This window comes from Spea bombifrons, chromosome 12, assembly GCF_027358695.1.
Source record: "Spea bombifrons isolate aSpeBom1 chromosome 12, aSpeBom1.2.pri, whole genome shotgun sequence".
Taxonomy (NCBI): domain Eukaryota; kingdom Metazoa; phylum Chordata; class Amphibia; order Anura; family Pelobatidae; genus Spea; species Spea bombifrons.
Window position 1 is genome coordinate 2,424,163 of NC_071098.1, and position 25,888 is coordinate 2,450,050.

Here is a 25,888-nt window from a genome sequence, read left to right on the forward strand (position 1 = left end):
CCGTTTGTGGCTGTTGACGTACCTGTGCTAGACACTCCGGCGATGTTACTCGGCTCGCTAATCAGGTCTTGCATGACGGCCAAAACTCGGAACTCATACCAAGTGTCCTGCAAAAACCCCAAAAAGACTCTGAAACAAACCCGAGTACGCCCTGTGGTCACCCTCCTCGGGGGGCATCCTGTACCTTAAAAGGTGCCTTAAAATACCTGGGACAGCTCCTTAGCCAGCATCTCGGTGTCGCTGCCCGCGATTGAATCATCCAGGATTTCCCATCTTTCAGCCAAGCGGAACTCCATGATGTAACGTTCTAACGGCAGGCTGTGATTGGCTGGAGGAAGCCAGGAAAGAAGGACGCCCTGTTGAGTTCGGTTGGCGATCAGGCAGCGGGGTGAGGTCAAAACCACAAGCGGCTCAGGGGTCGTCGGAAGGAAGGCTTTAAACAACAGCGAAAGATACTTTGTTACACGAGTAATAATTCACGTCGGCGGCCCGCTGAAACCCACCGAGTGAGGCGAGAACGCGTCCGGTGTGGCCTCCTCACCTAGGGTTTTTACAGTGACCACCTCACTGAAAGAGCTGGTCCCCAACTTGTTCTGAGCGAGAACACTGAACTGGTATTCTGTCTCGGGGTCCAACGAGTCCACAAGGAGGAAGGAAGCTCCGCTCGGAACCGGCATGGAGACCCAGTCATGAGGTCCAAACTGAGCACGCTTGATCCTTCAGAGAACCGAATGGAGACAGGTAAAAGACCAAACACTTTGGGATATCCCAGGGCAGAGCAGAGGAAAAAAATGGTAACAGGGAACTCCAGATCTACAATGAGACTAAAGCCGTCAGAGGAATGGTGGCCGCCGGCCGGCATCTGACTCTCTTCGCTCCGAGTGGCATGAATTGGGGAAGAAATGCCTCTGATGCGTCTGGTGGAACGGAAAGATTCACCAAATACAAGATAGAATGAATTGTGTCTCGGGTTCTATTCATATAAATATAAGAACGGATTTGCACGATTGGGGCGCTCGGTCACATGAAGGAACGCAAAGTCACATGACGCAGGACCGGAAGAGTCAGACAGACAGACAGGACAAAGCCACCTAAGAAATACAGATACGGCTGGAAAGCAGATCATAAACAGCCTAGATTCCTCCAAAGACGTCTCAATCACCCCCCCCCCGGGTCTCGCACAAAGACTCTACACAGGGGGAAAGAAACATGTTATTGAGCCCTAAATATTAAACGCATTATAGACTTTAGGGCTTAATAATGGCATTAAAATGTATAACCCCCCCCCCATTACCCTCATAAACATCATCGCAGACCGGAGCGACGGGCAGACTTTGTTTAAGGTACCAGTTTGGGAAAAGAAATCTGATTATAGAATATATATGATACATGTCATATATCATGTGTCCTTTATCATACGTGTAACCACTCACACATACATACGCACACATCAATAGTGCTGGATACGAAGGGGTTAACGTTCAGCCAATGTTAAACTGAGTGTGTTATATGGTAGCAAATAAAAATCACACAAAATAACTTAACCCTTAGCATCAGTGAGCAGATTATTTTACTGAACGCCTGGCTAAGGTTTAATCCTTGCCCTCATCGCAGATACATTGTTACCTAATGGTCTGAACGATACAGCGCTACGGAACCTGCTGGCGCTATATAAACAAATGTAATGTAAATATCAGAATATTAGAGAATGAACTAATATTCTATATACTATATATAGTTTATTTTAATTAGAGGGTAGTAGAGGAACTGCCTCCCAGCAGAAGTGGTAGAGGGTAATACAGTGAGGGTATTAAACATGCATGGGATAGACATACGGCTCTTGAATCTAAGACGAGACCAACGACTGATTAAGGTTTGAGTCGTCACAGCAGGGGAAACGGGCGACTAGGTGGGGGGGGCTCTCGTTTTATTATAACGCTTTCCGCATGGACTTTATTTAATCCCGCTCCGTATGTTGAATGTTCCTCTTCTCTTCCTTTGCTCGTCATCGGTAGACATATTAATGAGGGCAGCATTATGCGTTTGCACCTATATCTACAGCAAGACACACATGTACATGTGTATATGGTACCAACACATATACACAGATATAAACACATATAGAAGCTTTCTATATGTTTTCGGGGGATCATGGAGCGACCCTCCGGCTGAGATGGTAAGCACAGAAAGACAGAAGCGCGAGAAGAAGCAGCAAAGCATGCTGGGATGACTCACAGAGCGCCGTACCAAACAGAGAATGTCTGATCGAATCCTCCATCGTACCCCGGTTCCCACGACACGTTGGCGTTGTTCATGGACACAGAGATACGGACGTTAGATGGGGCATGGGGGCTGGTGCCTAAAAATAAAAATAAAAAAATGTAAACAATAAAAAAGGGGTTTCAGGCAAAATTCTCAAAGCCACACTGTGGGGAGGACTGACGCTTCCACCCAATGGTTTTCATCGGGGTTACAAATCAAAATACCCTGACGAAGACCACCGGGGTCGAAATGTCGGTATGACATCATTTAAACAAATGGCAATAAATTAAAATACAAGCTTCTAATTGGAATCTTCTGTGACTGTCGGAATCACGATCTGCCCGCCTTAATTATAAAAAGAATTGTAATAATGATTCTATCGTAGAGGTCACCGGAGGGGAGTAGGACCTCGGAGCCGATAAACTAACGCTGGAATGAAACAATGTATCCACTGAAGATGGTACAGCTCATTAATGGAATACGGTGACCTCATCAAATTAACGATTCATATCTCATTTTATGTTGTATTTTGCGGAATGATGGTTTTTAAAATTCCATCGAAGGGCTGACTGCGGGCGAAGCGGGCGACTTACCGATAACGGTGAGATGCGCACTGGCAGTGATGCTCGTTACCACGTTGCTAGCGACACATTCCCATTCCCCGTGATCTTCTTTGCTGAGTGAGCGAAATTGCAGGGAGCCGCTGGGCAGCACACTGTGCTTACTGAAGGAAGGCTTCCCGACCTGGAACGGAAAAACACAGAACTAAGGACAGAGCCACGGATCCCGGGCGATGGATTCGAGCTCCACGTCTCAAGAGCTTACGTCACAGAAACCTTTTACCAAGGCGACATGATGATTACCGAGTAGATGGAGCTTCTCATACTGGGAAACAAAAGAAGTGCAAAAAAACTACAAAAAAGTTACCAAATTAGTAGGAAAGCAGGAGAATTGTTGTTATTGTTATTATTATTAATAATGTTATTATTTGGAGGTCAGGAAGTTCCCGGCACATAAGCCAGCGAATTACCCAACAACGACTGCTCAGCATCTGAACCGGACTTTCATTTTATTTCTTTCAGATTTTTTTCTTTTAACATTTATTGATTAATCGGATGACCGTTTGATTAAAAGCCTTCTGCAGCACATTTCATGGCTGGCGGCCAAATCAATGCATTCTAATCGCTCTTCCAAGTAACACTAATGTATATTGACCCTGTGCGCCAAATGATATATCGCAGGTGATAATGTTTAAAGAAATGTTCAATATCCCTAGAAGATGCTAAAATCAGGTGACCGTTGTACACCATAGACTGTCTATTTTCCAGAGACCTTAAAATATCTGGATATTTGGATTTATTTAGATCAATACAAGTTGAAATCGTAATTAAAATTGGGGGCTTTCACTCTTAGTGAGTTAATGGAACTGATTGATTTTAAAAGATAGTCATTCTATGACAGAGCGACTCCACTACAGCGCATCAGACCTCTGCTATGACAGAGCAACTCCACTAGAGGGCATCAGACCTCTGCTATGACAAAGAAGCTCCACTAGAGGGCATTGGACCTCTGCTATGACAAAGAATCTCCACTAAAGGGCATTGGACCTCTGCTATGACAAAGAATCTCCACTAGGGGGCATCAGACCTCTGCTATGACAGAGCAACTCCACTACAGCGCATCAGACCTCTGCTATGACAGAGAGGCTCCACTAGAGGGCACCAGAAGGTAATCTTTTCCATCATAGGAAAAGGACAGGATAGACATAAAGCTATCGTGAATCTAAGACGAGGCAGAGAACTGATTGGGTCTATGGCTGTCAGAATAAATTATACCTGACATGGGATTTGGTGTTAATTTCAAGAGGCAAATTTAAGTAGGCAGAACTCCTCTGTACCTATAAGATCCCTGGGGCATCATATAAACCCATGGGCAACTGCTTGATTTGCCTGCCAAGACGCAAGCCATTGATAAAGGAATCTGATTAACATCAGGTTTACAAAATGCTCTTCCCACTCAAAAGGGGAAAGGCAACTTCCGGTCCTATTAAACATCTTCCCCCGTTGGGGTACATTGACCTGAGCAGCTTCTGGGCCAGGCTACTGATGGGGTGGAGTGGCCTTAAAGTCAAATTACAGCCCACCAACCTAATTAAATCACCTAAAGCCTTTAGAATCAGCCACCAACGGGTAACGACTCTCCGGGAGGGTTCAGAGACTTTTCTCCATCCAAAAACCAATGCATTATGAATAACGACTTTCTCTTTTATAAATCATTAAAATTCCGTTAAACGAGATGCTAAACGCGACCAAATAGCATTTTCTAATCGTAAAAACTGTACAAAGGAATCACCCAAGCACGTAGACTTTAATAGGCGTTGTCCTACTTAGGATACAGGAACATTCTGTGTGATTCCCTGAACAGTGGAGTTTTTTGGTGATTTTTTTATATTTTCTGCCAGTTCTGACATCAGAGCTATTTTTACATCACAGACCAAGTGGTGAAAGCTGTGTGGGAGATGAACTATCAGAGGGAGCATTGTTCTCCATAACTGGTTATTTTTCGGTCCAGCATCTCTTTGTTAGTAATAATAATGACAAATAATAACACAATTATTATTATTATTATTATTATTATTCTGTTACAGATGGTTGTTTATGTTCACCAACACCAGATAAAACAGGTTATTGATACATTTACTTGCATTTATATTGAAATATTTATAGTGTTATTTCCATGAAAAAAAACAGGGTTTTAATTGTTTTTTTAAAAAATTACACAAAAGCATTGCTTAAAAAATGCAAAAAAATAACACTTCTTTATCTGCCTTAACAAAGTCAATTTCAAAAACATCTGGAGATCCACTTCAAGCCAATCAGATCCGGAGCATCCTCCGACTGCTTATTATTACCCCAAAAGAGTTGATTTACTGAATTTTTATTGATGAGTGAGAAACCTGTGGATGAAAAATCTCATTTTTCCCTACATTAAATAGGCCAACCCTGACGCGTTTCACTTATTGTATTACCATCATCATTATTTATTTAGTTATATAGCGCCAACAATTCCCACAGCGATTCTTACAGTCCCTACATTAAAAAGGGTCTGACAGAACTAGAACCGACCGACTGAGGGGAACCGATACACTATGTAAAGAGGGCTTGGCTCGCAAGCTTACAATCATTTATAAATGATAATAGTTATTTACGGCCCGTTAGTTTGTCATCTGCTGGTCTGCACCCACGCTTTTCATGCCACGTGAATCCTAGGGATGTATAATAGAGCGTTGCATAACCCCCAGGACACCCCCACTGTACCTTTCTCCATGAGATGGCGGGGAAGGGATCTCCGGCAGCCACACATGGAATCAGCAGCTCCCTCCCGGCTTCTTGTCTATACTCCCAACCGGGCAGCACCGTGAAGTAGGGCGGGTCCTAAAGAAAAAAAGTGAGTTGGAGTGGAGTGAGTTAATCTCTGCCTCGGTACCAGCATTAAAGTGTATCAGCCACATACGGGTCCTGTGGCAGACACTGTGTTTATAATTCAAATGTCTGCAGTATAAATTGTCATCGTGCAAAAAAAGCAAAAAGTAAGAATAAAATACTTCATAATAAAAAAATAGAAATGTAAAAAAAACTATTTTTAAATAATTTAGGATTTCTATAAATTATTTGCATGCAAATCCCTCCAGGGGGCGCTGTTGGCTGTAATTTTAAATTGGCAAAGTCCCTTAAAATTGTAAATCGTGACACCAGCAAAGCACTGGATCAAAACCAGAAATAAAACAAATAGATTAGTGTCTAATCCGAGTACAAATCATCTACAGTGACACTAAACCCCAATATCATCAGAACAGGATAGAACGGAATGCACATAAATTAACTTTAAACTCGTTCTGTTCTAGGTGTCTCTATAAGGCTCCGTTCTAGGTGTCTCTATAAGGCTCCGTTCTAGGTGTCTCTATAAGGCTTCGTTCTAGGTGTCTCTAAAGGCTCCGTTCTAGGTGTCTCTATAATTCATCATCAAAATTGTCAACAAAAGCCTTCCTTCCTTCACTACAAAATAACAAAATAAAAATCATTAATATATTTCCCTGGGCGGTTTTTAGAATGTGGGCCCAACTGGGAAGAACAGATCGATTTCGTTTATGATTTGGACTGCAAAGAGTCTAAGACCAAGAAGCGCAGATCCAACGTATCTTTCTGAAATTCTAGCCCAAGAACGGTACAAATGGAGTTATGTCACCCTATCTGGGAAAAAACCCGTTATTTCGCACTAACAAGCCTAATTATTGTGTACGTTACAATGCTGCACACCACCCAATTAAACCCGTCTGCGGATTTATGGAATTAATGACCAGTTGCTGGTTTAGTGAAAGACTCTGCCCATCCCCCTCTGTTATTAATCAAACCAACCTCTCTCCGGTAGAGAAAATTCTCATGGAGATCACTTGGATTCGTTTGAATGCTCCAAACATTTGACCGCCATCAAACGGAGGACCATAAAGATTCAAGAACCCACCAAGGGCTTTTACCTACCTTCAGCAGCAGCCGAGCAGGAGGGGACTGGCCCATGGTCCCCAACGCGTTATAAGGCACACAGGTGTACGTGCCCAGTAATTCGTCCGTGGCCTCCTCAATGTGAAGAGATCCGTCTTCTAGGAGTTTCCATCCTGAGAACTGGGGAACAGACACGACATAAACCTCAAGGTCAGGCATGGAAGATCCAGACTCTGGGCCAGCAGAAGGCACGCTAAGGCGCATGAACGACCTTAAACTTTCATGAATGGGAATCAGAGATCTCTGTAGTTTTTGGCTTCAGGATAAACACATCGATCGGCTGCACTCTCCGTTCCCGTTTCCTTTTGTTAATGACATCATTGTTGGTTTCAAGTATCTCGTGATTCTATTTAAAAAAAAAACTCTAAGCTATTTTTTTCCCAGTTCTAAAAGGACAGGAGGAGCCGAGAGCCCCAAGCGTCCCGCAGACTGAAGACCCGGAACCGAGTTAAAGCCGGCGTCCGCGTTCTAATAAGCCGGGCTGGAATGAAAACGATCGAAGCTTCTCGAAGACCCCGAGTTGGTCGTCTCCCGAAGGTGGTTTCCCCGACTTACTTTGTCAATCCTCAGGGGCCGACCATCTTTATTCCACTTCACAAAGGTCACAGGCGGCACGGCATCCCCAGGGCAGCGAATGTGACCGTGAATACCGACCGGGACGTAGATGACGGGGGGCATGTTGACGACGCGTGCTGGGTCTGGGGGAGAGAAAAATCTTCAAAAACAGCGAGTGACTGCGACCCAAAGGAGGCTGAAATAATAAAATAATCCTCCACGCCATTCAGATGATGCTTCACTGTCCTATTGGGTTAAATTATTAGCCGACAGCATCGTATACAAAACAAGCAAGCGCTAATAAGAATAATAATAATAATAATGATAATAATAATAATAATAATAATAATAATGATAATAATAATAATAATAATAATAATGATGATGATAATAATAATAATAATAATAATAATGATGATGATAATAATAATAATAATAACGATAATAATAATAATAATAATAAGGTGGATGAGGTTTAAAGCTCTACCCATTTAGAACAAGTAATCGGATATCCGGCAGCATAACTCCTATGATCCACACATTAAAGGCCAGTTCACTTTAATGGTTATTGCCCCCTTATTGCCCCCTTATCTTCCCACGCAGCAGGTGGTTGGGGGGCACTTACATTGCACAGTTAGAAATGCTGATGCGGATGGCGAGTGACCCAGGCTGTTGCTCGGCACACAGGTGTATTTCCCAGCATCCTCGGGTTTAACTCGGAATATGATGAGCGTCCCATCGATCAGAATTCGAACCCTCAGCTTCAGGTCGCTGCCGGACAAACACGGGCGTTACACAAACCCCCAGCGCTGTATACAGTAATACCCCCAACGCTGTATACAGTAATATAACCCCCAGCGCTGTATACAGCAATATAACCCCCAGCGCTGTATACAGTAATATAACCCCAGCGCGGTATACAGTAATATAACCCCCAGCACTGTATACAGTAATATAACCCCCAGCACTGTATATAGTAATATAACCCACAGCACTGTATACAGTAATATAACCCCCCAGCGCTGTATACAGTAATATAACCCCCCAGCACTGTATACAGTAATATAACCCCCAGCGCTGTATACAGTAATATAACCCCCAGCACTGTATATAGTAATATTACCCCCCAGCGCTGTATACAGTAATATAACCCCCCAGAGCTGTATACAGTAATATAACCCCCCAGCACTGTATACAGTAATATAACCCCCAGCACTGTATACAGTAATATAACCCCCAGCGCTGTATACAGTAATATAACCCCCAGCGCTGTATACAGTAATATAACCCCCCAGCGCTGTATACAGTAATATAACCCCCAGCGCTGTATACAGTAATATAACCCCCCAGCACTGTATACAGTAATATAACCCCCAGTGCTGTATACAGTAATATAACCCCCAGTGCTGTATACAGTAATATAACCCCCAGCACTGTATACAGTAATATAACCCCCCAGCGCTGTATACAGTAATATAACCCCCCAGCACTGTATACAGTAATATAACCCCCAGCGCTGTATACAGTAATATAACCCCCAGCACTGTATACAGTAATATAACCCCCCCAGCGCTGTATACAGTAATATAACCCCCCAGAGCTGTATACAGTAATATAACCCCCAGCACTGTATACAGTAATATAACCCCCAGCACTGTATATAGTAATATTACCCCCCAGCGCTGTATACAGTAATATAACCCCCCAGAGCTGTATACAGTAATATAATCCCCCAGCGCTGTATACAGTAATATAACCCCCAGCGCTGTATACAGTAATATAACCCCCCAGCGCTGTATACAGTAATATAACCCCCAGCGCTGTATACAGTAATATAACCCCCAGCACTGTATATAGTAATATTACCCCCCAGCGCTGTATACAGTAATATAACCCCCCGCGCTGTATACAGTAATATAACCCCCAGCGCTGTATACAGTAATATAACCCCCAGAGCTGTATACAGTAATATAACCTCCAGCGCTGTATACAGTAATATAATCCCCCAGTGCTGTATACAGTAATATAACCCCCAGCGCTGTATACAGTAATATAACCCCCCAGCACTGTATACAGTAATATAACCCCCAGCACTGTATACAGTAATATAACCCCCCGCGCTGTATACAGTAATATAACCCCCAGCGCTGTATACAGTAATTTATGATGGGTAGAGCGCGGTTAATGTATTAGGGTTGAAGGCAGGTTCTTACTTTTTGAAGAAGACGTTCTCCTCTTGCCAGTACCAGGTGTATGTGAGGTTCCCTGGATAAGCCTCGGCCTGGCATGTGAACAGAGCATCTTGGGAAATGTTAACGGTGATGTTCTCGGGAGGGGAAACAATGAACGGTGACCCTAGGGACAGGAACGAAAACATTACCTCAACAGCCCAAAACAGCCCATGCTGTCACCTGGAGCCCAGCCAGGAACGGCCGGGCGCGGGGAGCTCAGGGCCATCTCTCTCGCGTCCCCAGGGTCTCGGCGTGAAGCGAGCACCAAGGCACCCGAGTTCACAAGGAAACCGGAGAGCAGCGTTACGGGATGGCGTACCTTGGACCAGCAGCCGGGTGCTGTGAACCGCCTCGCCCTGAATACTGGTGGCCCGGCAGGTGTAAGACCCTCTGTCTTCGCGTCCGATGGAGGAGATGGTCAAACTCCCATCATTCACCTTCACGGAATAAAAGCCGTAAACGGTTACTATGTATCCAATATGCATTATCTAGATATCGGCAGCAGCGCAACAAACTCATGCTTAAACATCTAATTTCTTAACGCTAAACTTTAACCTGCTTTTCAATTATAAAATATATAAAAAAAAACATAAAAAATATAAAAACAATTCTTAATGAAAAAGCTTTGACTTTGCTCACTTTTTGGTTAAAGAGGTTGAAGGCCAATAATGTAAGCGCTGATTGGAATTTCACCCATCGATATTCCATCAAATAAAAACGATTGTGTATTGATGATGAATGTGCGGTCGTTAACCCAGGAAGACCTGGATCAAACCCTCACAAGGATACACCTGACCTAAAGCAGGGTCTATAAACTAAAGCACTCCTATAAAGATTTGCGATATATGGAATTCCGAAGCATTTTATGGACCTACTCAATATTCAGTCTGGAAAACAGCAATATTCGAAAACTGTTCCAAAATCCCGAATAAATCACTTTCACGACTCAATGCCAACTGCTAACCCCGTGAAACGCAAAAACATTCATTCACACGAAATACGGTTCAATCGGCAATTATAGAAGACAGAATTCTGACAATGTGAACGTCGGCGCTCAAGGACGCCGTGTGACAAACTGAATTTAACGGCAAAAAAAAAGTCGACGGGGAAATCTCGAGGTTCAGTATAAAATCACAAACACAGCGCTAGGTCCTTTCATTCATTCCTTTCATTCCCTCGCACTGGCTGAGGCCACCGCATGCCGCCCGACAACTGGGGCTTTATTTCAGATCTAAAGTTTGGGGAATTCCGCGAAATGATGGGGGGGGGATATTTCCGAGAGATTCTATGAGATTCTCAATAGAACTCCAAGGAGAATGCCGACCGGCTTGAAACCTACCTGGTATTTTGAAGTTCCTCCCAAAAATTCTCCCTCCCGTAGCCACGAAACGGTAGGTTTGGGGTTCCCGAAAGCCGTACAAGTCAGAGTAACACTGGTCCCTTCTTTTACCTCCAGGTATTGTGGTGGGGTTTCGGTGAAAGTAGGGGGTGCTGAGGAGGAAAATAAAGTGCATCATCCGCCTGCCCTTATATGCAAATTAGCCCTTCCACTGAAACGTATTTTACATATGCGGTCGGGGGGGGCTGGAGATCTCCAAAGACCCCAGAACTCCAGAAAACAAATGAAATTTCCAGCTGTATCCCGGAGCAGAGCTCGGAATTCTGACGTTCCGAAGATAGAACCGCGTTCACAACATGGTTACTACGCCCGGCGGGATCGCCGATTGTTTTATTGTATAAATAATTAGAGCTTAGGATAATTAGGACTAAAAAAAAAAGGGACTAATGTCATGTGCCACAGAAATGGCTAATTACACATTCTAGGCCAAAAAACACAAACGGGGAAAACAAAATCACCAATTAACAGTAAACTGGGAAGCGTCCACGGACGGTTTTTACACAGATTGCTGAATCTGTCCTTAAAACGGAGGAGCCGGAGCGTTTTATTAGCCGTGGAGGAGGCTCGCCCGCAGCTCAGCGCTCCAGAAATGGCCTTTCGATAGATTTGTCTGAAAATTGCCCAAAATAGACTACGGTCTGCACTGAGTTCTCATGCATGTAAAAAATGCCCCCAGCCACCCCCCCTGTGCAGGCGCCATCTTTAGTACAGGGCGCCGGACGTGGCACAGCTTCCATAGTGTGAAAGGGTCTCTGATCCCCCCTGTAACCAGCACACCAGGGAGCGGGCTGGTCATCCAAGAGGGCAATCTGCCCCCCAATTTTGCCCCCATGGACTTGCCACCCCAGGCGCGATCCCGTCCGGCCTCGGCCCAGATGTGTCCGCGATGGCTCACCGTTTACCGTGAGGTGCACCCAGCTGCCGTTGTGAAAGGTGTCATATTGCTGCTCCAGCATCAGAACTTTGCATTCGTACCAGCCCTGATCCTGCGAGCGCGTCTGCTCGATGCGGAGGGACGCCTTGTCGTGGAGGGCTGCGCGGCCTGAGAGTAGGAGCAAAAGGGGAGGCAGATGAAAGGAGCACAAAAAGGACGGGCCTTGGCAGCTGTTGTCTTATTATTCAACCGATATAAGCCATGGTTGGCTGAAGGCAATGTGAGTCGCAGATCGTCAACACCGGGAGGGGTATAAGTTGGCTGCCCCTGTGCTCAGGGTGAGAGAGGGTGAGGTTGGGGTCGGGGAGATTGAAGGGAATCATAAAACCTGCAAATCTGACTGTGATTGCGATCCGTCGCACCGGGCCGAGCTCGGAGACATCGTCCAGCCTACCGCGTCTACAAACGCCTGAGCATGGCCGTCTGCGATAAACTAAAGACTAATGGGGGGGTAATGGGTGCAGAAGGAAAGAGTTAAACGACGTCAGGACAGAAAAGGGATTCTGGAATTAGGACCTATAGAGAAAGCAGGTCCTGTAGAAGACGGCAGCGATTTACATTCTCCTTACTCTGTCCGGATCGCCCGCTCAGTAGAGGAGGTAACCAGGAGCTCATCAAACCAGAGCAGACGATGGGCGTCAGTGCAGATGGTGAGCGACTCACAGGGCCGCCTGCGACCCCATCCGAAAAGCCAGCGCTCACCCCCAAGCCTCGAAGGGTGGATCGGAGAACGAGGCTTTGGATCAGGGATCTTCCCAACTAATTTTGGACTCCTGCCGACCAGCAGCGTGCCGGCCACCGACAAACGGAGATGCGGAACCCCCAACAAAAACTTTACACAGAGAGGTCGCCCGCAAACCGTTTCCATGAATCAGCAGAGCATTCAAAACAAAGTATAAACGGTTAATTTCATTTTTACGAGCTACAAATAACGAAGGACACCGCTGGCCGCACGGCGGTACCGGCTCTCACACACCGCCCAGCGGTACCGGCTCTCACTCACCGTCCGGCGGTACCGGCTCTCACTCACCGCCCGGTGTTACCGGCTCTCACTCACCGTCCGGCGGTACCGGCTCTCACTCACCGCCCGGCGGTACCGGCTCTCACTCACCGCCCGGCGTTACCGGCTCTCACTCACCGCCCGGCGGTACCGGCTCTCACTCACCGCCCGGCGGTACCGGCTCTCACTCACCTGCATATTCCGGGTCCACGTGAGGCGGGTAGAACCCAAACTTGATGAAGATGGGGATGGGAACTCCAAACTTAAACCACTCGACCACGTACGGAGGGGGCTGCGCCGTCAGCGGATGTATAACATCGCATCCTAATATCACGCTTTCTCCGGCACGGGCCGTAACAAACTGCGGCTCCTCGCGCGAGCCCACCGCACCTGAAACACAGAGCGAGGGATCAGTCTGACCGTACACGCTACATACAGTATACCACGGGAGCTTATGGTTTAGTTAATAAACCCCCACAGAAACCCTTCTAATATCAAAATATTCTAAAGCGATTCTGGGTCTATTTATCTGATTCTGAACAAATTTCACCAAACCTGAAAACAGAATTCATCCTATTTTAGGGTTAAAAGGGGCAGAATTTCATGGTGGGTTTAGTGTCATTCTAGGGTTAAACGAAATAAAGCCGAATAGAAAGAGACATGTGCGAACGTGACCTCAAAGGGTTAATGATCAATGACTCCGGATAAATCCCATTGTATGGAGAACGAATTCTGTGACCGAAATACAGATGTAGGGCAAGGGGGGACTCGGGATCAGCCCTCTGCAGAGCCTTGCGGTGCCTCATTGCCCTTCTGCAGAGCCTTCCTCCCCCACCTCGCCCACCCAGCCTCTCCATCTCCGCTCCTTCTGTAATAAGAGGGGACGGGGCTAATGAGTGATCCGGGCGCTAAGTGATTTATTTAAATGCCAAGAAAGAATCGTTAAATGCCGAATGACGAGTCTCTGACCGCATACGAGAGACCCCCAGAACCTGCATTAAAACATGGAGCCCACCATGCATCGGGCTAATGAAGACGCTGTTGGCATTTCTCCAGTATGGAGGGGCAAATGGTAATATTACCCCAGGAGGCAGAACATGTGAGCTCCGCATGGATGAAGCCCAACTGGTTACCCCCCAGGGGGTATAAGGACCATGGTGTCTTCTGCGGAGGCTTCTTGGGAAGGTGGAAGGGCTGTAAAGAGTTAAACTATGATAGTCTTACCAGGCCTGAAAGGGTTACAGAGAAGCAGAAAGCCTGTGCTGGCATCTGATTGGCTGCCGGTGACATCACCAGCTCTGGGGAGTGATAACGGGATATTTCCGACACATAAGGAATGGGTAAGCGGGGAGAGAGAGGGAGAGAGAGAGAGGGAGAGAGAGGGGTCATCCCAAAGTGACAGGGGGCTAACACGAGCCAGCCCCCGCCTGCCACGCACGGCAACGGGGTACGCAATTATATCTGGAGATGAATTCATTTTACATGCTGATTTCCAAGCGTGTTTGCGTGTGTCTGTGTGCATGTCTGTGTGCGTGTCTGTGTGCGTGTGTGTCTGTGTGTATGTGTGTCTGTGTGCGTGTGTGTGTATGTGTGTCTGTGTGCGTGTGTGTGTCTGTGTGTGTGTGCGTGTGTCTGTGTGTGTGTGTCTGTGTGCGTGTGCGTGTACCAAGCCCCTTCATCTAATGTGATCCCCTGCTGGCTGAGACTGATGGGAGCTTGGATCCACTGCAGCGATATATATATGGGAGGAAATATATACAAAGTATTCAGAATTCACCAACATTCTATTGTTACAATTTTGGGTCAAATTCCTGATAAATGAAAGGAAAGGGGGGTTTAATACCTGATTCCCCCCCCCCCCGGTTCTCCCTCTCATCGGTAACACAAACACGGTAACGTAACCTGCCGTGACACGAGCACCAAGACAACACGCAAGGAACACGCCACAGGCAGCAGGGTGCGTGTCCCACGAAGAAAAGGGAAGGAGGTGCCGGGAAAAGAGACAGCTGGAGACCGGCTGTAATAGAGAGAGAGCGCTAACAGAGAGAGAGAGAGAGAGAGAGGTCAGAGCCACAAAGACCCCGATGGGAGATTCAGAGATGACCGGGGGGCTGGCCGTGATTAAATAGAATGTAAAATAGACAGACGGGGTGGGAAAAAAAGAGATTAGAACCCCTTGATGGCCAAAAAGATCCAAAATAGAGTGTTCTGGACGTTGGGTCTCAAGGGAACCCCTGCCAGGCGGAAAGACGCGGGCATTTTCCAGAGAGACATACATAGCGAGGCTGAAAGCCCCTCGTGTGCGACGAGCAAAGGAATAATGAGAACACCGCGGCCCAGCGAGACAGGCGGCTCGAGAGATGTTTCCCGAAGCAGCGGTGACAGACAGTCTAAGGCAGAGAGCGTTCTGTATCTCTGGAAAGGAAATACTGAAACGTAACCCTCCTCATTCCGCTCCGAGTCTGAGAGAGCCTCAGCTTCAGCATTCTGTTACATTATTACGAGAATGAGAATGTCCGCGGAGAGAGAGAGGGAGGGAGAGAAAGAGAGAGAGGGGGGGGAGAGGGAGAGAGAGAGAGCAAGAGTGAGAGGGGGGAGAGAGATAGAGATAGAGAGAGGGAGAGAGAGAGAGAGAGAGTGAGGGAGAGAGAGCTAGAGAGAGAGGGAGAGAGAGCTAGAGAGAGAGGGAGAGAGAGAGAGGGAGAGAGAGCAAGAGAGAGAGGAAGAGAGAGAGGGGGAGAGGGAGAGAGAGCGAGAGAGGGGGAGAGAGAGAGGAAGAGAGAGAGGGGGGAGAGAGATAGAGAGATAGAGGGCGACGGATCAATCTATAGAGCGTGACGGGGAGCTGTCCAGGGTCCTGAACAGAAGCTGCTTCCAGAAAGCCGGTGCTGAAACTGCAACGTTTGTGGGTCATACCAATCCAGAATACCAAGTGGGGGACATTCTGCCCCAACACTGCATTTACCCCGACTGCAACGGAGGAGAAATATATTATATTATAAAATAAATATTATATTACAGAGCAAGAGACCGTCCTCTAACACTAGACAGTCAGAGGCTTAGAGGCTTAGGCTTGTTATGTCCTGCCTACCCATTGTACAGCGCTACGGAATATGATGGCTCTATGTAATAAATAATAATAATAATAGTAAGGGAGTTTTCTTTTTACAGAGAGGGTGGTGGATAAGTGGAACAGCCTCCCAGCAGAAGTGGTAGGGGGTAATACAGTGAGGGTATTAAACATGCATGGGACAGACATACATTTAAGACGAGACGGCTTGTTTAAAATACATCCAATCCCTGTGTTCTAGGCCTAAAATTATTATTATTTTTCTTTTTATTCATAGATTTATATGGCGCCATCCTATACCGCAGCGCTGTACAATATAAAGGGGAAAACCGGCACTGGAAATACTTTCACAAGGACAATTTCAAATTCATCCCCTCGCTCCGGCGCTGAAGTGCACTAATTATTCGACAAACTCTGCCATTAACTCAATTACTAGAAACCCCGCGGCCTCCGCGGAGTGGAGATAGAATCTCTCTGAAGATCAAATCTCTCCATTTTCACTAAAATTGTCTTATCTTGCAGAGAGTCTGAAACACTGCGGTGGCATTTTTAAGCACGTGAGCGCTAAACGCAGAAAATCAACATAATATTGCTGGTTTGCTTTACTTATAGGGTGGTAGATGAGTGGAACAGCCTCCCAGCAGTGGTGGTAGAGGGTAATACACTGAGGGTATTAAACATGCGCGGGATAGACATACGGCTCCTGAATCTAAGACGAGACCAACGACTGATTAAGGCTTCAGTCTTTACAGCAGGAGAAACGGGCGACTAGACGGGGGCCGGATGGGGCCGATCTGTTGATGGATTCCCCAATTTTTGGTGATACGGAAGGGGGAGGGGAACGGCTTCATTCAAATTGAAATGATTGTAAAAACTATTTTACGTGAAATGACTACGTATCATTATTTGATGTTTTAATAGCGCCATCATATTCCGTAGCGCTGTACAAAGTATATTTTTGGCCTGTGGAGTGAGATGCCGTTATCACAAACTGAAAAAAACGCGCGCCGATAACCACAAAGTTGAAAAAACACATGCGCTACAAGACGTGTTGTGTCAATACACGCGTGGGTGGGTGTGCGTGTGCGTGGGCGCCCGTATCATATCTGCAACTTGGCAACAAACAGTAAGTAGTCTCGCCTGGAGCGGCGAGGTGGGGGAAACCAGAATTAACCCCCTTTTTTTGCCTCCGTGGTACTTTTTAAGAGAAAACACCTTTTTTCTCGCCCATCTGATCGTTGGAGATGGTTAATGTTGCCCCAGTTATGTGAGGAGGGGTTGATTAGGGTGGAAAGTGGGTTCTTACCTCCGCTGCTGGGAGGCTGTTCCACTTATCTACCACCATCTCAGAAAACTAAAACTTCCTTACATTAAATTTGTCTCTAATAAAAAAAATGCTGGCTAAATGATTTGTAACTTTATATCTACTTAAATATCGACGCTGATTTTAGAGAATCGAAGCTTTGTATCGTTTTAATAAATAACATTTTGTTTCTGCTTTCAGTTTATAAATCAATGCAGGAAACCAACCTTTAACCCGAAAATCTGCGAAAGGTCGCTCCACGGGTTACGCTGCCGACCGCACGCAGTCATTAAACACGCATTCCTCTTATCAATCACGCTTATGACCTCATCGTCCGCGCCGGCTTTCCCTCCACATCCAGAAATATCCCAACTGCTCTATCCAAAAATCCTCATCGGGATTTAATTTTTTATTTTATATATATATTTTTAAATGTATTAATAAATAAAAATATATGAATAAAATAATAAATAACAATAAATAATAATATATACCGTATATAATATTAAATTGTATCTAAATATATTATATAAAAATATTTTTAGATACACATCTAGCGCTATAAACATATAACCGCGTAAAAAGTACATTATTTGATTATTTGTCCAAAAATATCAGCTTTAGCAGTAAAAGTTACCAGTCAAGATGCTAATTGTAGGGCCAGATAATAATGATAATAATAATGCTAATAATAATGCTAATAATAATTATGCTGATAATAATGCTAATAATAATGCTAATAATAATGCTAATAATAATAATAATAATAATGCTAATAATAATGCTAATAATAATGATAATAATAATGCTAATAATGCTAATAATAATGCTAATAATAATGATAATAATAATAATGATAATAATGATAATAAAAATAATGATAATAATAATGCTAATAATAATAATAATAATGCTAATAATAATAATGATAATGCGTATTTTGCGTATGGATTTGGGTTCGGATCCCGGAGCAGGGCTGTAAAAGTTTACCACGCAAAGCACAACAGTCCTTACATCAGAAAATAACTATTTCCGTACGACTTACAAACTATAGACAGATTGATCCATTTCATTCGAGGAGATTTAGTGTTTGGCTCCGAACCCAATATGCCATCCTAGATTGTAAGCTCCTATGAGCGGGACCCCCCTCGCCTGTTGTTTCTGTAAGTCAAATAATTATTATATATAATTAATATTATTATATATAATTATATATTACTTGTTATGTTCTGTTCACCTATTGTACAGCGCTACCGAATATGATGGCGCTATATACAGCAATACATAATAATAATAATAATAATCTATGCCTTTTGACGGCTGCATTAAAAAGTAACGAGAGGCGAGAGACCAAAGACCGATATTTTGTATTTATTGACCTTTTTTTGCATTAACCCCTAAACTGCCACAACTGCAGGTAAATGCCAAAATACTTAAACAAAATAAATAATAAAATAAATTACGTCTTTTTATTCCAGGACCTGCTGCAAAAATGTGTTAAAGGTCCGTGGCAAACGTATATCGCTGGCAAGTGGCACGTACGGGCAATGTCGCCGTGATTTCAGGGGCATTCTGTGAAGCCTCGGTACCGGGTGACGCTCGGAGCCGATGCTCAGAACGGAGAAAACCCTAAACCCCACTTCAAGGTCGCGAGGACACAAGATCCTCTCGCATGACGACGGCTCTGTTCCTGCGCGCCCCACGTTTCTAGCGAGGAGCTAAAATACCGACCTCCTCCGAATATCCCTTTAAAGGCAGCCGTAGGAGAACGAGGTGAATCGAGGTGAAGCCGGCGGGGAGCGGCGCGGACGGGGGGGGTTAATGGTGTTTAAAAGGCAGCGGATGCGCTGGGAACGCGCTAATAGGAAACAACTGGAGTCAGGGAGCGACTTCGGCCCCCAACCAGACAGGTGGCAGTTTCCCCCTCGGGGGGCATTTGCGTTGCCACATCGGGCCCCCTCTGTGTCCTCCGGGACACCATTGATCAGTTTCACATTGTGCTGGAGGACACGGACCGGATGCAATGCCAGCGGGACCCGGGGACGAGAGCCACGGCCAGACGCGGCAAACAGGGACAGAACGCAACTTTATACAAACAGAAGAAGCATTTGCAAACAGATCGGCCCCATTCGGCCCCCGTCTAGTCGCCCGTTCCTCCTGCTGTAAAGACTCAAACCTTAATCAGTCGTTGGTCTCGTCTTAGATTCAGGAGCCGTATGTCTATCCCATGCATGTTTAATACCCTCACTGTATTACCCTCTACCACTTCTGCTGGGAGGCTGTTCCACTTATCTACCACTCTCTCAGTAAAGCAAAACTTCCTTTCATTCCATCTCAGCCCCTGACTTTAGATTCTGGACAGGACAGCGAGTTCAGGGACACCGGAGAAAAGAAAAAACACGACAGAGCTCACCGTCCGTCCGCAGCGAGCTCAGCTTTTTGAGCCAAGTCCTTTCTCTGAGACGGGGACTCAAATCAGCTGGAACTTGGCACGATCTCCAGCTCTATCTGGAGAGTTCATTGCGAGTGCAGCCAGCTCGCCCTGGGTTTTTTTGGCTGCCATAAAACATCAAATCCCTTGACTATAAGGGCACTTTCACAATTTAAAGGGACGGTTTACTGCCCCATGCAGCCCCCCCAGCACCTTTGGAAAAGATGCAGCATACCGTCTCCTCCGTGCAGCGGCTTTCATGCCAGCTTGGGCCATTTAAAGTCAATATCTGCTCTGTCTGCACATGCGCGGGGGGGTCTCATTAAACCCCCTGGAAATCAATCACGAGCCAGCACTGTAGGGGGCTGCCAGTCACTGATCTCCCCATTTATTAACGTGATTTCCACCTGACGCTGCGCGCCCTTAAATGCCCTATGATGTCATAACCCCGCGCTCACCAGTGAGGAGCAACCAAAATGTACGGGTCAAAATTATTCTCAGCTCCATAAATAGAGTATGGGGGGGGGGGTAAATATAAGCTGTAATTGACCATCTACATACAGCAACTGCCCCATTTTCCAGCCATGAGGGTGAAAGCCGGGGGTCCGTGAGTCGGGACCAAACGCCTGACGGGCTCTAATGATGGAGTTCCCGGCGGATGGAAGGAGAATGCGATCAGATCGTTTTAATTTGTCATAAATTCTGTTTTGCAAAGAACGTCAGCTGTCTCCGGAACAATAATAATAACAATGACGAGTCTGATGTCACACGAAGCTGTCAAAGCTCTGCGAGAAGGAAGAAACATGAATAACAAAACTACAGGATTTCAGGATTACTGATACGCCGATATCAAGCGACCCTACCGGCCCGGCAGTCGTAAGATGTGGAGCTTTTAAGACCTCAGAGGTCCCTTCTTCAGATGTAACTTGAGGAGTAATAGGGGCTAAAATACTCAGAACATGAACAGAGAAAGCAGTTGGTGTCTGTGATTGGATGGATTAGCATAATAAATGAGGAGAGAATAAAAAACCTCAACACCAAATACTAACACGCATACTCATGCTAACACGGCATACTGATATACACACAAACACTCCAACAACATATGCTGACACTCACACTCATACTAACATCATACGCTAAAGCATACTCCGAAACCATACAGTAACACACTCAGTCTAACACCATACACTCACACACTATCACTACACACTAACACCACACACTAACACCACACACTAACACCACACACTAACACCACACACTAACACCACACACTAACACCACACACTAACACCACACACTAACACCACACACTAACACCACACACTAACACATGCACACTCTACCAACCCCTACCTAGTTTCCTTCAAAGTCATCTCACAGATTTAACTATGCATTATACAGGGCCAGCTCAGCCCTTCCTGCAGCAGAGGTTAATAAGTCATGGCCCTTTATAATGTATAGTGTATACACTTAAAGCCATGGGCACCTGGATTAGTAGATCCCGCTATATATAAAACCCCAGAGCATGAGACGGGCCCAGCGGTTTCTCCAATCACTGAGTGTCCTTAAACTGGGTTTTTCATCAAGTTACTTGAACGAAAACCGCCAGCGGCAACTTTGTAATCAGCAAGCGGTCAAAATCAAGGGGTATTTGCTTTTCCGAGGCTATCCACCAAGACGGTGCAGCAGGTGGCCACGAGTCTGGGGCTCACGGTCTGGGTCTACTGGAAGGCTGGAATGGGACAACCCTGACATGACCCTTAAAAGAGGGACATCTTGGTCCACCTTGAAGGAGAAGGAGTTTGGGTTCCACCACCTTGACTTCATTAGAAGGTCCAGCCCAACGGGGGTTCTGCTGCTGGATGAACTTGGACTGCCCTGTATAATGTATAGATGAAACACGGAGATTTCCTTAAAGCCTCCTGAATTATGCGTTTTATTGCTTATTAATCAGGTACGACGTTATATTTTTTCAGTCCTCTGGCGGCACAGAAAGAAAGCATCGCAAGCCGGTTTCTGATGTTCCGAGACCCAGACGCAGGATGGAGAGGAAAGGAGGTTTGCGGCTCTATTAATAGAAACATCCGCAAGAGGGAATTCACTCGGAACGACTGTGTTTTGGTGACATAATTGGGCGAGGGTGTTGCTTGGGTTAGAATAAATGAATTGAATACACCACGAGGCTCCTCCAATCACAGCAAAGTCTTTCTGTACTTAACGAATCAAAGGAGCAGAATGGATACAGTCAGGGTGGAAATGTCTGAGAACAGACAGCTGCTGAATTCCCCGGGAAGGAGCTTCTTAAGTTTTAGCTCACTTACGATGTTAAAAAGTACCAATGTCCATCACGTCTAAAAGGACAGTCCAGAACTAGAACATGAGGGTTCTAGAACCGCAAACCAGAGACATGCTGTTACGCTAGCCGGCCTCGATAGACATCATTAGCTAAGGGCAGCCTTCTTGTGCCCCACCGGTAGGGGGCAGCAGGAATACTTCTAAGCACATGTGAGCAATGAAGGCCACGTTTGGATTCACCCTTACCCTTGGGGAGAGACACAGAATTGAATACAAAAAGAACAACAAAATAAGGAACACAAAAAACTCTTAACAGCCTGCCCTACGGCACATCCCACCGACGAGGCCCATGAAGTTCAAAACGTACATCTGAGGTTAACTAACCATGATAACAACCACGGTAAAGCGGTGCCAATGGACCACAATGAGACATGGCGAATACTTAAGATGTCTCCAAATTCTCGTACCATATGAAGTAATTCACGGAATTCGCCGTCGTGGTCACAGCTGACGCAGACGTGGCATCTGACCTGCATCGCTTATCTTCTAGGAACACCGAGCGGAGAACGCGGAGAAATCACTCACCATAAATATATGATGACCTCACTCTGCACACCTCCCACCGGCCCCACCACGCATCCTCACTTCCGTCACCGCCGTGTCACATTGTATCGCTCGGCGAATGGCAACATCTAATGAACTTCAAAGGAACGTGCTAACCACGCTTACAAAAAGAGCAGGAAGCGTCTCGCGTCAGATGAGTTACGGAGAACACCTTTTATGATCATCTCCGCCTTTAAGATCCCCGGCTGGGATTCCTACCCTCTGGATCGAGCCTCGTTTCTGCAATTACGGATGGAAACTTCAAACTGTCATCGATCAGGAGCTCGAGTACTGCAGCCCGTAAATTAGATTGCCGGTCTCGACCTACATCTGATTAACCCCTTGTATCAAGGAAGCTCGGGATCTCGTGGGAGAGGAATTATGGTCGGAGTCCAAGGACAAAATGAGGTCTTGGTACAAAGTTACTAGAATATCTATTGTCTAGCAGGTGGCCAACATCCCCGTAGGTACACGTGACATGTGTCTTGTGGGCTGGATGCTGACAGATCGCGCGTGTGTCATGCTTCTCCAGTGAGTAGTCACTGAGTGGGCCTCGGCAGCCGAGTTTCAATGCCCCCTCACACTCTCGGAGGAGCAGTGACATTTTTCACACCAAATCACACATCTCTCACTACTGTTCACGGTAACACCTCTCGTGCTGAGACACTTCTATAACTAGAATCATTGTCATCCAGACCGACCAAGATGATGTTTGCTCTCATAACACCCGCAACAAAGATGGAAGCAACGGAATACTTTATAAATTCATCACCTAAAATGAAACAAGTATTGGCCGCTGACCCACTGATGAAACATCTCAGCGTGACCAAAGACCGCAGTGTTCCTACAAAACCCCATAACACCCAAAGCCTAACATCCGAGGAGATGCCCAGTTGGTGGCAAAACCACCATCCTTAATAAGATGACCGCGTCCTCCTCCATACACTAATAGAACAACTTCCATCACGGCAACGAGCCGCTCTGTGGCCAGCGGACCTTTGTGACCTGTCCTTCCCACCAGGGTTAGAAGCTCGGTTTCCTTGATATTCTAAAAGGGCTTCCTAAATGTAGCAGCTTTCTCCTCCTGACTTGTGACATCATCATATTAGATATTTTCTCATGATCTCACTAATATGAGAACTTGGTCATCTGGGGGGGCACCCTACTCTAACGACCTCTGAACGTCAGAAGAACATTTGACCTTTCTTGTTTTGAGGTTCTCTGGTTGCTCTCCTCACCTTAACTGGCACAGAGCTGGCTGCCATGTGGCTCCACATGGAATATTAACTGACGAGGGAATACCTCCACTGAACAGACACTTATTTCACCCCATCCTGGAAAGTGACCCCTTTTCCCCTACTGGGATGGATGATGTAACAGCAACGTGACCGCCCAAAGCGTACATAGCCAAGACACATATCCATTGAAACGGTGACCATTGATATAACAGTCAACGGCTGTATGCGCCTTCTTGTTTAACCCTTTCTTAGAACATATAGCTCTCACATCTAAGCGCCATGGAATAAAAGGGATAGAAGCTTTCAGCGTTCTCCTCTGAAGATGTGGAAACGTTATTAAAATGAATACACCGTGTCCTCAACTGCTCTTTTGCAAACCAAGCTTCCCAGCTCCATAAGCGAATTATCGAGTCAAAGGGTCTTTTTAATGCGGTCGGAACCGGCAGACGTTTCGGCAGAGAGCCTGACCAGGTGACAATTACCCCCGGGAGGTGGCATTTCTATTTATAGCTTAAAAACACCACTGGAAGCCACTTGTCAATCACAGACTGTACGTTGCCGGTGGCTGTAAGTGACCCCTCTAGAGGAGCGCAGCTGTCAGGCCTTCTTCTCCCTTTTAAATTGTGCTGCATAATTAGATACAGTGATATAAAGCACAAAGCGACTGACAGCCCTTCTTGCCCAAGAGGTTCTGAGGCTTCTGAGGCATTTCCGTTCTGGAATGTGGGTTTCTATTTTAGTCGCCGGCCTCAGGAGGTCATATCATTATTCTGCCACCAGCGGAAGAGCTTCGGCCCCTGCACTGGGACATGTGCGTTTAAAGGCACGGATAGCCAACATCGAGGATAATATAAACGCCTTTTTTATTAATAAAAATTCTCAGATCACATTCACACTTCAAACCGAACCAATGCGCCCATAAAGGATGGTCTGGGGGTCTGTTATCTGGAGCCCCAAACACAAACCCCAAACACCCCAAACACAGCTATCAACGAACGGTATAACAGGAGAAAAGACTACTAATTAACCTACGATTAGGAGAAGGAAAGGGGCTTTCGTAAAGATGTACCGCCGTATTTTAATCTAAGATCACGCTGTTGGTTTTAATTTTTAAGTTGACCGTTCCTTTATGTAGGGTTTGGAATGCCGGTGTTGGGGATGCTGGGGATGTAGGAGATGATGCTGGGGATGCTGGTGCTGGGGATGTAGGTGCTGTTGATGGGGAAGTAGGTGCTGTTGCTAGGGATGTAGGTGCTGGGGATGTAGGTGCTGTTGCTGGGGAAGTAGGTGCTGCTGATGCTGAGGGTGCTGGTGCTGGGTGTGCTGATCCTGAGGGTGCTGGGTGTGCTGATCCTGAGGGTGCTGATGCTGAGGATGGAGGGGCTGATGTTGGGGACGCCGGTGCTGATGCTGGGGATGTAGGAGATGGTGCTCAGGATCCTGGGTCCCACATGCAGGGCCGGGCAGGTCACCATGCACTGCCCCAGGAGAAGCTCATTGGGGGGTGGGGGGGATAGGTGCCTCGCCGGAGGCTGCACTCACCTTGAACAGCGAGTCCCCGGATGCTGATCACACTTGCTATCAAAGTGAGCACATAGCGAATCATAGTAGTGCAGCGCACCAGCCGGGAGCCTCATCATATCTCAGGCGAGCCCTTCTCGCGGCAGCCTCGTCACTGGCGAGCCCCAGGTCGGTGCACACATTGCCGGCCGATGCCCTTGTCATGCTCCGCTCGGTGCCCGCACCTCCCCCGCCTCCATCACTGCCCCTCTCCGGGCTCTCCGTGCAGCCAGGTCCTCGGCGCAGCCTAGCCCGGCTCTTTACAGTCTCGTACCGCCCACGGATGGCGTCGATTGGCTGAGCCACGAGGGAGTAGGCGGTGATTGGCTGGGGGAGTTGCCATTCGCGGGGATGACCCGTTTCAAGTTGCGTTGGAGCGCAGGGTGCGCAGAGCCGCAGTATCATGCGCATTGCTGGAGGGTGACCGCGCTCCATGGGGCCA

At 46.4% G+C, this 25,888-nt stretch overlaps 1 protein-coding gene across 1 annotated transcript in view; it reads right to left on the reverse strand.

The window, feature by feature from the left end:
• IGSF9B (immunoglobulin superfamily member 9B) overlaps window positions 1-25,574 on the reverse strand; it is a 35,577-nt gene extending 10,003 nt beyond the window's left edge. Inside the window, exons 1-15 of the mRNA XM_053452466.1 lie at window positions 25,429-25,574; window positions 13,133-13,330; window positions 11,902-12,048; window positions 10,947-11,098; window positions 9,927-10,044; window positions 9,590-9,731; window positions 8,002-8,147; window positions 7,377-7,519; window positions 6,801-6,941; window positions 5,580-5,696; window positions 2,856-3,006; window positions 2,248-2,359; window positions 542-717; window positions 207-433; window positions 23-107 (exon numbers count right to left, since the gene is read on the reverse strand). Coding sequence (XP_053308441.1) covers window positions 23-107; window positions 207-433; window positions 542-717; window positions 2,248-2,359; window positions 2,856-3,006; window positions 5,580-5,696; window positions 6,801-6,941; window positions 7,377-7,519; window positions 8,002-8,147; window positions 9,590-9,731; window positions 9,927-10,044; window positions 10,947-11,098; window positions 11,902-12,048; window positions 13,133-13,330; window positions 25,429-25,492 — 2,119 coding nt within the window. The 5' untranslated portion in view covers window positions 25,493-25,574. The remainder of the gene's footprint in view (window positions 1-22; window positions 108-206; window positions 434-541; window positions 718-2,247; window positions 2,360-2,855; window positions 3,007-5,579; window positions 5,697-6,800; window positions 6,942-7,376; window positions 7,520-8,001; window positions 8,148-9,589; window positions 9,732-9,926; window positions 10,045-10,946; window positions 11,099-11,901; window positions 12,049-13,132; window positions 13,331-25,428) is intronic.
• Between the last annotated feature and the right edge of the window lie 314 nt (window positions 25,575-25,888).